The following is a 13,919-nucleotide window of genomic DNA, read 5'->3' as shown; positions in this document are numbered from 1 at the left end:
AATTGTAAGGAATGTGTACTATGTAGAAGAAAGCTGGATTCTGCTTGTATGAGTTCACATTGTGAATCCTGTGCGAAGAAGATTGTGGACGATGTGTCCTCCAGCATTTACCAGGAGCATGCAAGAAGTAGTCAGAGAAGAGATTAGGGCATGTATGTCGACTTGGTCATCTGTACAGCCGGGTGCGAGTACCAAAGTGGCTTCCATTAAGCTGCCCTTGTCTGTTAATGTGGATGAGGCAGATTATTTTGAGATGGAAGAAGAATTGGAGGAAGAGTCTGAAGTTTTGGATGAATGTTATAGCGGTGCTCTTTTTTCCTACTGAAAATGTGGACGGATTGGTCCGAGTGGTTAGAGCGAATATGAAGCTAGAGGATAAAGTCGAGCCTATGTCTGTGCAAGACCGCATGTTTGAGGGTCTTACACCCAATAAGAGAATTTCCTTTCCAGTTCATGATCATAAAGTCTGAATGGCAGAAGCCAGATGAAAAGTTTGCTTTTCAAAAGGATATTTTCAAAAGAAAATATCCTTTTCAAGAAGAGGATTTTGTGAATTGGGACAAATTCCCTAAAATCGATCCACCTGTAGCTAATATGGCTATAAAAGCAGCCCTACCATTTGAGGATGCCGCTGGCTCCTTTTAGACCCGTGATTGCTACCACATCAGTAGCCAGATCTTTAAGGGTCTGGATTGATCAGCTAGGGGATTAAATCAGACATGGTACCCCAAGAGAACAGAAACCCTAAAGCTGTCTGCTAGAGCCTTGGCTTGTTCCAACTCTGCCAGAAGAGCCATATGGTTGAAGGAATGGGCAGGATAACATTATATACCGTGGAGCCGGCCTCCTTACATGACAGTGCGCTCAGCCTATCAGTGGCCGAGGTGGGACATCGCTGCGGCCGGTGATAGACTGACGGCTTTGTAACGTTCCCATCCCCAGGAAGCAGGTGAGGCCGGTGATGGTAGAATTTGAACCAACGGGGGGAACGTAGGAAGGTATGTTAAAGTTTATTTTGTTTATTTTTGCAGCCCGGACAACGTTATTTGTAGTACAGTACAGAATTCTAGCGCCGGCGGCCCGCAACTCATAGGAGGATGATCAGAGGAGTGCTTGCGGGTGACATGATGTGGGGACAGCGCAGCTGATAATTCATTGGGGGGGCGGAAGAAAAACAGAACAGCGCTCGTGGGTCACATATCATTAGTTTCCTGATGTGGTTACAGCGCGCTGCGGCGGATAATTCACTCATTCGAGGGGGGGGGGGCAAAATTCATATCGTACAGGAAAAAAATTTCGGTATTCGGTATGAACTGGTATACTGCCCAGCACTATCATGTGATCCCTACTCTACTAGCAAGTAGAAAGAAGGTAACATCTCAAATGTACTTAAGAACATGGAAAGCCTTTGGTAGATTTGTACAAGACCCAATTGATGTGCTTAGGTCCCCTGATATCTCAAAAATCCTAGATATTCAGCAGGCAAGTCTAGATAAACATCTTAGACCTAACACTTTAAAGGTTCAAGTATCTGCCCTTAGTGCCCTCTTTGATTATCAATTAGCCGATTATCTCTGGATAAAAAGATTTCTTAAAGCAGCAGTCAGGATGTCTCCGGTAGTAAAACCATCTGTTCCCCTCCTGGGATTTAAATATTGTCCTAAATAGTCTTACAAAAGCCCCATTTGAGCCATTGACTGAATTACCTTTAAAAGTTCTTACCCTTAATCTTGTGTTACTGTTGGCGGTCACGTCCGCTAGACGGGTTGGAGAAATCACTAGTTTTTCCATTAATGAACCTTATCTCTCTATTTTGGTTGATAGGGTGGTGTTGTCTCCTGATCCGGCTTTCCTCCCTAAGGTGGTCTCTGACTTCCACAGGACTCAAGTTGTTACCTTACCCTCATTCTGTGATAATGCTAAAAATGATAGAGAAAGAATTCCATTGTCTTTGTCTGGATGTTAGGAGGTGTTTGCTTCATTTAGAAGTGTGCAGGGATTGGCGGCTATCACCTCAATTGCTTCTTCAGTTCCAGGGGGCAAACAAAGATAGAGCAGCTGCCCCGAGTACTGTGGCTATGTGGATAAAACAGTCTGTACAACTTGCTTACTCTTCGACAGGGTTAGACCCCCTCAGGGCCTCAGCCTCCATACAACAAATGTGCAGAGTGGCCACTTGGAGTTCCCCTCATACCTTTTACAGGCACTATAGATTAAATCTGATGAGAGATGATCTCTCATTCGGTTGTAAAGTACTCCAGGCCATAGTCCTCCCCCCCCCCCCCCCCCCCCCCCCTTAAATAGTCTATTCTATTCTACTCTCCATGGGTGCCGTCGTGGGCGATAGGGAAAACATAAATTACTCATACCGGTAATTGTTTTTTGTTGAGCCCACAACGGCACCCACTAATACCCTACCATGTTATTATATTTAAAAAAAGTGTTTAAAAAAACAAACCAAAAAATAACCTTAGTTTATAAGATTCTAGTTAATGTGCTACTTGTTGGCGATTCTGGTTGTTACTCCTTGATACTTGCTTGAGAACTGGGGAATAGCAGCCTGTGTCATCCTTATGTGCAAGTTGTTCCTGTTTCCTGTCCCGCGGAGGAGGGGGCGGTCTCTCCATGGGTGCCGTCTTGGGCTCAACAAAGAACAATTACCGGTAAGAGTAATTTATGTTTACCCAGCCATTCACAGCTTTGCTTTTATTTTACCAGAGCAATTTCAGAAATGAAACCTGAGTTGTGATTGGTTGCTATCGGTGAATTGGACCCATGTTTGTCTTGGAAAGATGGATACATCTGGGTTGATAGGGGGAGACTTGTCGCGCTGTCCTACAGTAAGATTCTCTTTGTTGACCATAGCAACCAGTCACACCTCCACTTTCATTTTTCATATTGTTCTGGTAAAACATTGGCTATTGGCAACAAAGATAGCCTGAGAAGTCTCTATCATAGTTTTAATATTTGCTATTGTGTACTAAACATTGGCTGTACTACGAGTGTCTAAGAACACGAGGGTTAAAGTTATACTGGCCTTGCTACCGATAACAACCAGAGTGTAGCTTTAGGCTGGTGTCCAGCTGCAGTACCATACACAACCTACGGTCAATGTTGGCGCTGTTTCAGGTTTCCTGGGTAATTTATTTAAGCTAACTGTTTAAGGCAGTGTTTTCCAACCAAGGTGCTTCCAGCTGTTACAAAACTTTGGCTTTGGCTGTCCAGGCTTGCTGGGAGTTGTAGTTTTGCAACAGCTGAAGGCATCCTGGTTTGAAACTGGTTTAATATGTGTTGTATTTACTTTTTTTTTCCCCCCTACTTTTGCAGGAAACAAAAGATGACTATATATTCGAATGTGAAAACGGTACTCCCTTCCAGAAGGCGAAGCTAACCATTTATCAGAATGTAGGAAATCCTTTGTATTTTGGTAAAATGCACACTTCTACATCCAATGAAGATGATTCCTTCCACAGCCCTCATTCTCAGTGAGTTTCAACCATTATAAAGTCATAAAGAGGATTTCCACCCAAAATAGAGAAATGTTCAAATGCTAGCAAAGTAGTGATGCCACCTGTGTACATTTAAACGTCTATTATTCCACCATTAAATTAGTGCATGCACCGTCTTTTGTGCCGTCAAAAATAACGGACGTTAGTCATAATGGGGCATAACTGGTGCTGAAGGATGGTCAAAAATCCCATTGACATGAATGGGACTTTCTGACTACCTCCTTTGGGGACTTTCTGATGTGAGTTCATGAAGGGAGTTTTTACAGGTGCCTAACGGTAGTGTGAAAGGGGCCTAAGGGTACGCTCGCATTAAGGCAACCCAACACAATTCCTTGCTGAATTCTTTTTAGGATGTGCAATCTCCCCGCATGGGCAAGAATTGATCTGGAGCTGGTGCTTTATGTCCATGGCCATTTGTCACAGACGTAACCAATGTCTCATAGACAAACAGGACTTGACTTGCACATCCTGGCAGAAGAATGAACATGTTCAATCTTCTGCCAGAATTCAAATTCCATGTGAACTGAGCATCCTGCAAGCCATTGAAATCAATGGGTTTGCGGTGTAAGTCTGAATCCATCTTCCGTGCTATTTGAGGGCAGCATATTATAAAGACAGTCTTACTAGTTTTTTTAGATGGAAAAGGCTATAAAGGGACTCTCACCCTGATCAGTGGTCTTGTAAGTGAGAGCCCCTGTTGCTAATATGCAAATGTGCTTGTTCACACAATAAAGGGGAGAAGAGGGGACAAGGCAGGGATACTTGAAATGCCGGTGATGGGAAGAAAAGAGTGCCACTGTAGCTGAATGTTACCCGGGCTGTGATTGGCTCAGACGCACGCACACCCTCGGCTACAAGTACACAGTTTTCTTCTTTACTGTGGGACACAGCTACACAGCTCCAATTCCCACTACCCTCTCTCACCGGAAAGGGGACACAGTTTGTCTGCACATCTCCCAGCCTTTCTCCCACCCGCCAGCTACCTGTTTAAGACTATAATTCCCAGCGTGCCCTTACAGTGAGGGCATTCTGGGGGTTGTAGTCTTGCAACACTTAGCGGGTGGTAGATGTGCGAAGAAACTGTGTCCCTGTAAGAGAGCGTAGCAGGGATGGAGTGAAAGGGAGCAGGGATGCCCAATTGTAAAGAAGAAAACTGTGTATGGGAGAGCCAGAAATACACAAGTACAGCAGTCATGTATCGGCAGCACTACCATAGAGAATACACAACACAATAGTAGACACAGCGGTCAGGACAACCTTCTCACAATGCTTCATATAGGTGCCTTGAATCAGAGAACTTGAATGGACAGATGCACCTGGGCCAGTAACAGTGGTGCTCAATCTCCGAGTGAGTGATAGAAACATCCAACAATGTATGAAATAGAAATGACGAGAGGCCACTCACCGCATCCGTGCTCCAAAAAGGCTTCACTTTATTCTTAGTGCATTAAAAAACGCCAGCAGGACAAGATGCCTGGAGGGCGCTGCAATTACAGCGGCTGTTTCACACGGAGTCGTGCTTCATCAGACTGCATACCTTCACCTGTGTGGGGGGGAGGTATAAACCTTCTATCCCACGTGACACAGGTACGTCAGAATGTATATACAAAAGAATAGCCAAAACCATTAGAAACAAAGCTCCATACACTTTTCCATGATTGAATGAAAATGCTCCAATCAGAACAATCATTCAGACCAAGATTTCCTAACGCAAATGTATTCACTATCCACCGCGCCTCTCGTTGCAGTAATAGCTTGCGCTTCTCAATACCTTCAGTAGGGAACACCCTTTCAATTCCAAACTTTTTTAAACAAGTGGGATTATTTTCATGTACTTCTTGTAGATGGGAAATAATTTGGGGAGATCCCTTCTTCGTTTTTAAGAGAGAGGGAGGAAGGCGCCTCATGTGCGGGATCAGTAGATCTTGCAGGTGGGGGTAGGGGACGGTAAGTCCCAAGCCGCTTACCAAAGTTGGTTGTGCGCCCACACACAACAAGGTTAAGAGCAGAAGAGATATAGAAGAAGGTCCACTGCAGCCCTCCTGGGTAAGAGTAAAATCAAAACCGAATGACCAGGGAGTCAGGAGTTTGTCTGGCGCAGAGAGGAACCATCAGGCAGCCAAGTAAAATCAATGGATTTATTAGATGCAACGCGTTTCGCTGCGCATGCGCAGCGAAATGCGTTGCATCTAATAAATCCATTGATTTTACTTGGCTACCTGATGGTTCCTCTCTGCGCCAGACAAACTCCTGACTCCCTGGTCATTCGGTTTTGATTTTTCTTCGTTTTTAAAGAATATATGTGTTCCCTAAAGTGGGTATTGAGAGATCTTATAGTACACCCAATGTAGAACCATCTACATGGGCACACTATAGTGTACACTAAACATTTAGTTTTACAACAGACAGGACCATTCAATTTAATTTGGACCCCTCCTATAGAAATATTTTTTATCCATGCACATACATGCGCAGGAACCGTACTTGTTACCTGCCGGGAGGGATTTAGGTAACCAATAGGAGTTCTGGTCTGTCTGGGAGAATTTGCCGCGTACTACTACTGTACTTCCTATGCTTCATGTTTTTCTGAAGAATATGACAGGTATTTGACTGCTGATATGTTTCAAATCGATGTCATTTTGAATGATATACCAATGTTTAAAGATTAAAATTTTAAGCAAGCAGAGGATCTGTATAAAAGGTTCTCAGAAAGAGGTTCTCCTTCCAAAATTTGAGATACAGCCTTAGAAAAAGCTGTCTAAAGTCGTTCTTCGTTGCTTCAGAAAAGGTGCAGAGCTACACATTCCAGCACCAATGTTCAGACAGAGCGTTTTGCGTTCACATTTAAATTTAGTCCAATGGCAGATAAAATAAAATAAAAAATATAATCTTTAAACATTTGTATATCATTCAAAATGACATCGATTTGAAACATATCAGCAGTCAAATACCTGTCATATCCTTCAGAAAAACATGTAGCATAGGAATTACAGTAGTAGTACGCAGCAAATTCTCCCAGACAGACCAGAAATCCTATTGGTTACCTAAATCCCTCACGGTAGGTAACGACAAGTGCGGTTCCTGCGTGTGGTGCGCATGTATGTGCACTATAGTGTGCCCATGTAGACGGTTCTACATTGGGTGTACTATAAGATCTCTCAATACCCGCTTTAGGGAACACATATATTCTTTAAAAACGAAGAAGGGATCTCCCCGAATTATTTCCCATCTACAAGAAGTACATGAAAATAATCCCACTTGTTTAAAAATGTTTGGAATGGAAAGCGTGTTCCGTACTGAAGGTATTGAGAAGCGCAAGCTATTACTGCAACGAGAAGCGCGGTGGATAGTGAATACATGTGCGTTAGGAAATCTTGGTCTGAATGTTTGTTCTGACCTGAGCATGTTCATTTAAAGGGGTTCTCCGGTGCTTACACATCTCATCCCCTATCCAAAGGATAGGGGATAAGATGCCTGATCGCGGGAGTCCCGCCGCTGGGGACCCCCGGGATCCTGCACGCGGCACCCCGTTTTGTAATCAGTCCCCGGAGCGTGTTCGTTCCGGGTCCGATTACAGACGACCACAAGGCCGGCGGCGTGTGACGTCACGCCTCCGCCCCCGTGTGACGTCACGCTCCGCTCCTAAATGCAAGCCTACAGGAGGGGGTGTGATAGCTGTCACGCCCCCCTCCCGTAGGCTTGCATTTAGGGGCGGAGCGTGAAGGGGACTGATTACAAACGGGTGCCGCGTGCAGGATCCTGAGGGTCCCCAGCGGTGGGACCCCCGCGATCAGGCATCTTATCCCCTATCCTTTGGATAGGGGATAAGATGTCTAAGCACCGGAGAACCCCTTTAATCATGGAAAAGTGTATGGAGCTTTGTTTCTAATGGTTTTGGCTATTCTTTTGTATATACATGCTGACGTACCTGTGTCCCGTGGGATAGAAGGTTTATACCTCCCCCCACACAGGTGAAGGTATGCAGTCTGATGAAGCACGACTCCGTGTGAAACAGCTGCTGTAATTGCAGCGCCCTCCAGGCATCTTGTCCTGCTGGCGTTTTTTAATTCACTAACAATAAAGTGAAGCCTTTTTAGAGCACGGATGCGGTGAGTGGCCTCTCGTCATTTCTATTTCTACCATAGAGAATACATGGGCCCCATTCTGGAGGTCACGGGTGGTCCACCCTTGATCAGCCACTTATCTCTTATCCTGAAGATTTAAAGAACTGTTGTACCCCTATAATAGCAGCTAGAAAAAGAATACACAGTTAACCGTCTTACAATTAGTGCCACCATATCTTTCCAGGTTTGGATTTAGTCTTTTCTCTGCACAGACATAGGGAATTGGTTTTCTTGTGGTTTAACTGCGAAGAATGTTACTGTTACCTCAGTAAGGCTGACCATGGAAGCTGCATGCAACAGCAGTGTAATGCGTTGCAGCCAGACGAACTACAATATGGGCTTATACTGTATGCAAATGTTACCATCTCCCACTACAGGTTTGAAACCTATGACGCTCTACACCAGTGGTCTCCAACCTGCGGACCTCCAGATGTTGCAAAACTACAACTCCCAGCTTGCCCGGACAGCCATTGGCTGTCCGGGCATGCTGGGAGTTGTAGTTTTGCAACATCTGGAGGTCCGCAGGTTGGAGACCACTACTCTACCTATGACAACCTCCATACGTTGCAAAACTACAACTCTCAGCACACCCGGACAGCCAGAGGCTGTCCTAGTGTGCTGAGAGTTGTAGTTTTGCAATATCTGGAGGTTCACATCTAATACATAGGTTTATTCTTTTTATGCAATTTAGTTTTACAAAAATTAACTGCGCTGTTTTATTTTATTTTTTTTTGTTTTCTCTCTTCCCAGATTTCTTATTGGGTCTAAAATTGATATTGATAGGTGGGTATCTCTTCATTGCTTTGTATTAGGAATGTCATGTCCTTAGTATTAATGACAATACTTGTTTTTTTAAAATATATATAAAGGCCATTTTTTTATTTTTTTATAATCTTTAAAGAGAAACTGTCAGCAGATACATACTACCCTAACCATGGACAGTAAAACTACGTTTTATTCTGAAACTCTGCACCATTTAAGAGGAAACATGATTTTCAAAATAGCTTGGGACTAGAAGGGTCATTTGGGAAGATAATCCCCCCCCCCCCCAAACTTCACTACCCAGCTTGGTTTCATTGACAGACTCCACTTTTAGTGGTCAGTGCCAAGCAGCTGCTGCCAAGGCTAACACAGTCATGGGATGTATTAGGAGAGGCATAGAGGCACGTGACATAGATATAGTTTTGCCTCTGTATAAATCATGAATAAGACCACATATGGAGTATTGGGTCCAATTCTGGGCACCTGTATATTAAATGGACATGGTCAAACTGGAGAGGGTGCAGAGGAGGGCGACAAAGATTATTAAAGGTATGGGAGGATTACAGGACAAAGACAGGTTATGAAGCTTGGAGTTATTTAGTTTGTGATCAGACCCCCCCCCAAGACGTGTTTTCTCCAATGTACAAATATATGAATGGACAGTACAGAGATCTTTCTAGTGATCTTTTTATACCTAGACTGATAACCATGACAAGGGGGCATCCTCTACGTCTGTCTGTAATGATGGTGAAACCTTCTTTCCTCTAGAGATTCTTTACTGTGGATGTTTTTCTATAGAGTAATAACATAAGAGGTTATGGATACTAGTTTTATGGGGATAGAACATTGATCCAGGGATTTATTCTGATCGGCATATTGGGAAGAAATTTTTCCTCTGTCATGGGGCAATTGGCATCAGCCCCATGGGGGGGGGGGGGGGGGGGGTTGCCTTCCTCTGGATCAACAGAGAAGGGTTCAAGGTTGTACTCGATTGACTTTTTTTTTCAACCTTCAAGCTATGTTACTATCTATCTCTGCACCCAAAAAGGGAGAGACCTGTCAATCAAGCTGGGAGATGCTGAAAGGTAGCCACTAGTGCTGGGCGGTATACCGGTATGAACCGGATACCATTTTTTTTTTTCTCCCACGGTATGGATTTTTGCCCATACCGCTATACCGGTCGGGCCCCTCCCCCACCCTCCGAGTCAATAAAAAAAAATTAAACTTACCCGTAATGGGGGTGGTCCGAGCCATCCATCCTTCCTGTAGTGTCCGGCGGCATTCCGGGTGGAGGGTGAACCGGTCCGGGCTGTCCTTCTCCGGGGGTCTTCTTCTCCACTCCGGGCAGGCTCCGGCCTAGTAAGCTGCATAGACGCCGCTACGCCGTGACGTCAGGTGCGTCGCTGCGCACGGACGTCACTTCGCAGCGGCGTCTATGCAGCGTTACTAGGCCGGAGCCTGCCCGGAGTGGAGAAGAGGACCCCCGGAGAAGGACAGCCCGGACCGGTTCACCCTCCACCCGGAATGCCGCCGGACACTACAGGAAGGATGGATGGCCCAGACCACCCTCCCCGGACGGTCCCTGCAGCAACTGGGAAGGTGAGTCAGGGTTCTGGGATGGACAGGGCTCTGTATAATATACTATACCTACAGTAGGCCCTCCAGCTGTTGAGGCCCTCCAGCTGTTGCAAAACTACAACTCCCAGCATGCCCGGACAGCCAACGGCTGTCCGGGCATGCTGGGAGTAGTAGTTTTGCAACAGCTGGAGGCACCCCTACTTGGGAAACACTGACCTATACTATACACTACTATATAGTCCAACATGCTGGGAGTTGTAGTTTTGCAACAGCTGGAGGCTGTAGGGTTGTTTGTTACATCTATTTAAAAGGGTACTCCACTGCCCCAGTGTTCAGATCATTTAGTTCCAAAAGCCCATTTAGTTCCGCTACGCCACCTCAATGCAAGTCTCAATGTAAAAAAAAAAAAAAAAAATACTGTGATACTTATTTTTGGTCATATCGCCCAGCACTAGTAGCCACCCCACAGAAATACTCCCTATGTTGTCTCTTTAAAAAAAAAAAGATTCTTAAATATATATCAGAGTGTACTGGAGTAAAATGTAATAGTTGGAGCCGGTCAGTATTTTCTGCTGTCTGAGGTTCGGGTGCCATGATTCAGCTAGCAGGTTCCCTTTTTAAAATGTCCCTACTATTTGAAAAAACTCTTGAAATACCACATAGACTTTTCAAAAGTTTTGATCGGTTAGAGTCTGGTCGTTCAGATCCCCACTGGTTACAACAAGCAGCGAGAAGCAATCCTTTGGATAGTGGATAAGTTATTTCTCACTACAGAACTCTTTTAATACTCCTCTCCCAGGCTCCTGCAGCAGACTTAGATTCTATATTATCTCCCGCATTATCAGGGAAGAGAGGGGCTTCTCTGAGCCCATTCTAACGAGCAGTGGGGGTCTGAACACCTAGACCCTGACTGATCAAAATTTTTGATTTTTTTGAGTTTTTTCAAATGACAGGGTTTTTTTTAAAGGGGTACTCCGGTGAAAACCTTTAACTTTCTGCCACCAGTTGATTTAAAAGAAAAAAACATATTTGTGAATTACTTCTATAAAAAAATCTTAATCCTTCCAGTACTTATTAGCTGCTGAATGCTACAGAGGAAATTCCTTTCTTTTTGGAACACTGATGACATCACGAGCACAGTGCTCTCTGCTGACATCTCTGTCCATTTTAGCAACCATGCATAGCAGATTCATAGCATGCTAAGGGCAGCATGGTGGCTCAGTGGTTAGCACTGCTGCCTTGCAGTGCTGGGGACTTGGGTTCAAATCCCACTAAGGACAACAATAAATAAAGCGTTATTATTATTATTATTATAATAATGTCAGCAGAGAGAACTGTGCTCGTGATGTCATCAGAGAGCATTCCAAAAAGAAAAGAATTTCCTCTGTAGTATTCAGCAGCTAATAAGTACAGGAAGGATAAAGATTTTTTAATAGAAGTAATTTACAAATATGTTTAACTTTCTGCCACCAGTTGATTTAAAAGAAAAAAGGTTTTCACCGGAGTACCCCTTTAATGATACCAGCAAAGAGTACAATACACATCAGCTAAAGTATTTACTTGTACCCTAACAGAGTTGTCAATCAGTACCAGGACTTGTTTAAAAGTGAATCCAAGGGGTTTGTGAAGATGACTTACAATCCGGGAGGGGTGTCGAGCCAAAGCCCCCTCTCTCCAGGCAAGGAAATAGAGGTATGACAAGTTTCTATTGTGATCAGTCGCTATACATGCCCTTCATAAATGTACAGTGGTCCCTTAAGTTACAATATTAATTTGTTCCAGGACGACCATTGTATGTTGAAACAATTGTATGTTGAGACCATAACTCTGTCATCCAAAAATAGGAAAAAGTGAGGATTTAAAAAAAAAAAGAGTAAAACACTAATTCAGATAAAGCAAGTACTTACATATAAAAGTAAAAAATGGCTGTAAATCACTGTCTATGTAGAGGACAGGAGCTTCTTCGGGGTCCTGTAGAGTACACACAATGTTCTAAAAGATGTAAAATGGAGCCACCCTCACCTGGTGTCCAAAGGAGCAGCTAACCCTGGCCCAGGTAAAGAGTAGTACAGAACATGTAATACCTCCCTGTACTGTAGGGGGCGCTACCAGACACCAGTCAGTGCATACACTTCAGTCCAGGGGTTTTATCGTTGAAATGCCCATTCGGATTGGTCAGTTTTTTAAGCCATTGACAAGTTTTGCAGATCTGGACTGTCCATAGCATTGTATGTTGAATATGGTTTCAAGTTACAATTGTCCAAAGAAGACCATTGTATGTTGAGGCCATTGTTAAGGGCCCATTGCAAAAGTCCCCAGTTTAATGCCCATCTTTGTTTGTTTTTTAGTCGGATGGCATCACAGGCTCGATCCAGTCATCCATGTTGGGGAAAGGGATGAAGCACAGACCATCGCCCATCAAACTTCCTTCCAACTCTGGGAGCAGCTCTTCTGGTAATAATCTTTTCTGACGCTAGGATAGAATATATTGGCATGTTGTTTAGTAGAGATGAGCGAACTTACAGTAAATTCGATTCGTCACAAACTTCTCGGCTCGGCGGTTGCTGACTTTTCCTGTATAAATTAGTTCAGCTTTCCGGTGCTCCCGTAGGCTGGAAAAGGTGGATACAGTCCTAGGAGACTCTTTCCTAGGACTGTATCCACCTTTTCCAGCCCACCTGAGCACCGGAAAGCTGAACTAATTTATGCAGGAAAAGTCAGCAACCGCCGAGCTGAGAAGTTCGTGACGAATCGAATTTACTGTAAGTTCGCTTATCTCTATTGTTTAGCTAGCCTTTATCTAAAAGTGCACTTGTGATGTCATAGCCCCGCCCCCTTGTGCACTTGTGATGTCATAGCCCCACCCCCTCATGACGTCACGCCCTGCGTGACGTCATGAGGGGCCGGGGCTATGACGTCACAAACTCCTGGCTCCAGCGTTCGGAACCGTTTGTTCCAAACACTGACCAGCGGGGTACTCCCATGGAAAACTTTTTTTTTTTTTTTTTTTTTTAAATCAACTGGTGCCAGAAAGTTAAACAGATTTGTAAATCACTTCTATTAAAAAATCTTAATCCTTCCAATACTTTTTAGGGGCTGTATACTAAAGAGAAATCCAAAAGAGAAATGCATTTCCTCTGATGTCATGAGCACAGTACTCTCTGCTGACCTCTGCTGTCCATTTTAGGAACTGTCCAGAACAGGAGAAAATCCCCATAGCAAACATATGCTGCTCTGGACAGTTCCTAAAATGGACAGCAGAGGTCAGCAGAGAGCACTGTGGTCATGACATCAGAGGAAATGCATTTCTTTTTTGGAGCTTTTGAGCTTGAAAAAGATCTTGGAGAGGATCGAAACGTCGCTGCTGTTTTGCACATTGTTTTGATGGAATAAATTCACCTTTTTTCACGTTATTGGAGTGCTGCCCTGATCTTTTTTTATAAATATATATATATATATTATATAAGTTTTTTTCCTGGAATACCCCTTTAATATGTTGTAGTTTTGCAATAGCTGGAGACACAATCTTTGGAAAACACTGCATTAGGCAGTAGTCTCCAAGCTATGGCTTTCTAACCTATAGCAAAAAGTAAACTCCCAGCATGCCATTGGTGTAGTAAGGCTGCAGAACTTAGAGAGCAGCAGGTTGGAGTCCTATTCCAAATACAGATCTCATACATAGGCTGCAGAAATTGAATTAAATGCTCCGCTTCAACGGTAAAATCTGCTAGATAATTGAAATAGAGTTTATTGTTATGGACATTGTTGTGCATAAAGTGTAGATCTGCAGTGTTATTTGTAGGAGCAGATAAAAAAAAATGATAATGGAATATACAGAAGAATATCCACAACAAATCTTACACCAAAATAACAGGATTTATTTGGCTGGTTTTCTGAGGTGATTTTCTGCAGCTTTACCACATTGAAAGAAAAAGGTTTGGGGTAA

The 13,919-nt window shown here is 43.8% G+C and overlaps 1 protein-coding gene across 3 annotated transcripts in view; it reads left to right on the top strand.

Moving 5' to 3' along the window:
• SUPT20H (SPT20 homolog, SAGA complex component) overlaps nucleotides 1-13,919 on the top strand; it is a 102,745-nt gene that overhangs the window by 54,915 nt on the left and 33,911 nt on the right. For all 3 annotated transcript variants that reach the window (XM_056561940.1, XM_056561942.1, XM_056561941.1), the window contains 4 exons: nucleotides 3,328-3,485; nucleotides 8,384-8,416; nucleotides 11,548-11,665; nucleotides 12,322-12,427. In XM_056561940.1, the coding sequence (XP_056417915.1) occupies nucleotides 3,328-3,485; nucleotides 8,384-8,416; nucleotides 11,548-11,665; nucleotides 12,322-12,427 (415 nt within the window). The remainder of the gene's footprint in view (nucleotides 1-3,327; nucleotides 3,486-8,383; nucleotides 8,417-11,547; nucleotides 11,666-12,321; nucleotides 12,428-13,919) is intronic.

Source organism: Hyla sarda, chromosome 2 (assembly GCF_029499605.1).
Source record: "Hyla sarda isolate aHylSar1 chromosome 2, aHylSar1.hap1, whole genome shotgun sequence".
Taxonomy (NCBI): Eukaryota; Metazoa; Chordata; class Amphibia; order Anura; family Hylidae; genus Hyla; species Hyla sarda.
The sequence above is the reverse complement of the archived record's forward strand: the minus strand, read 5'-3'. Positions and strand labels throughout refer to the sequence as shown.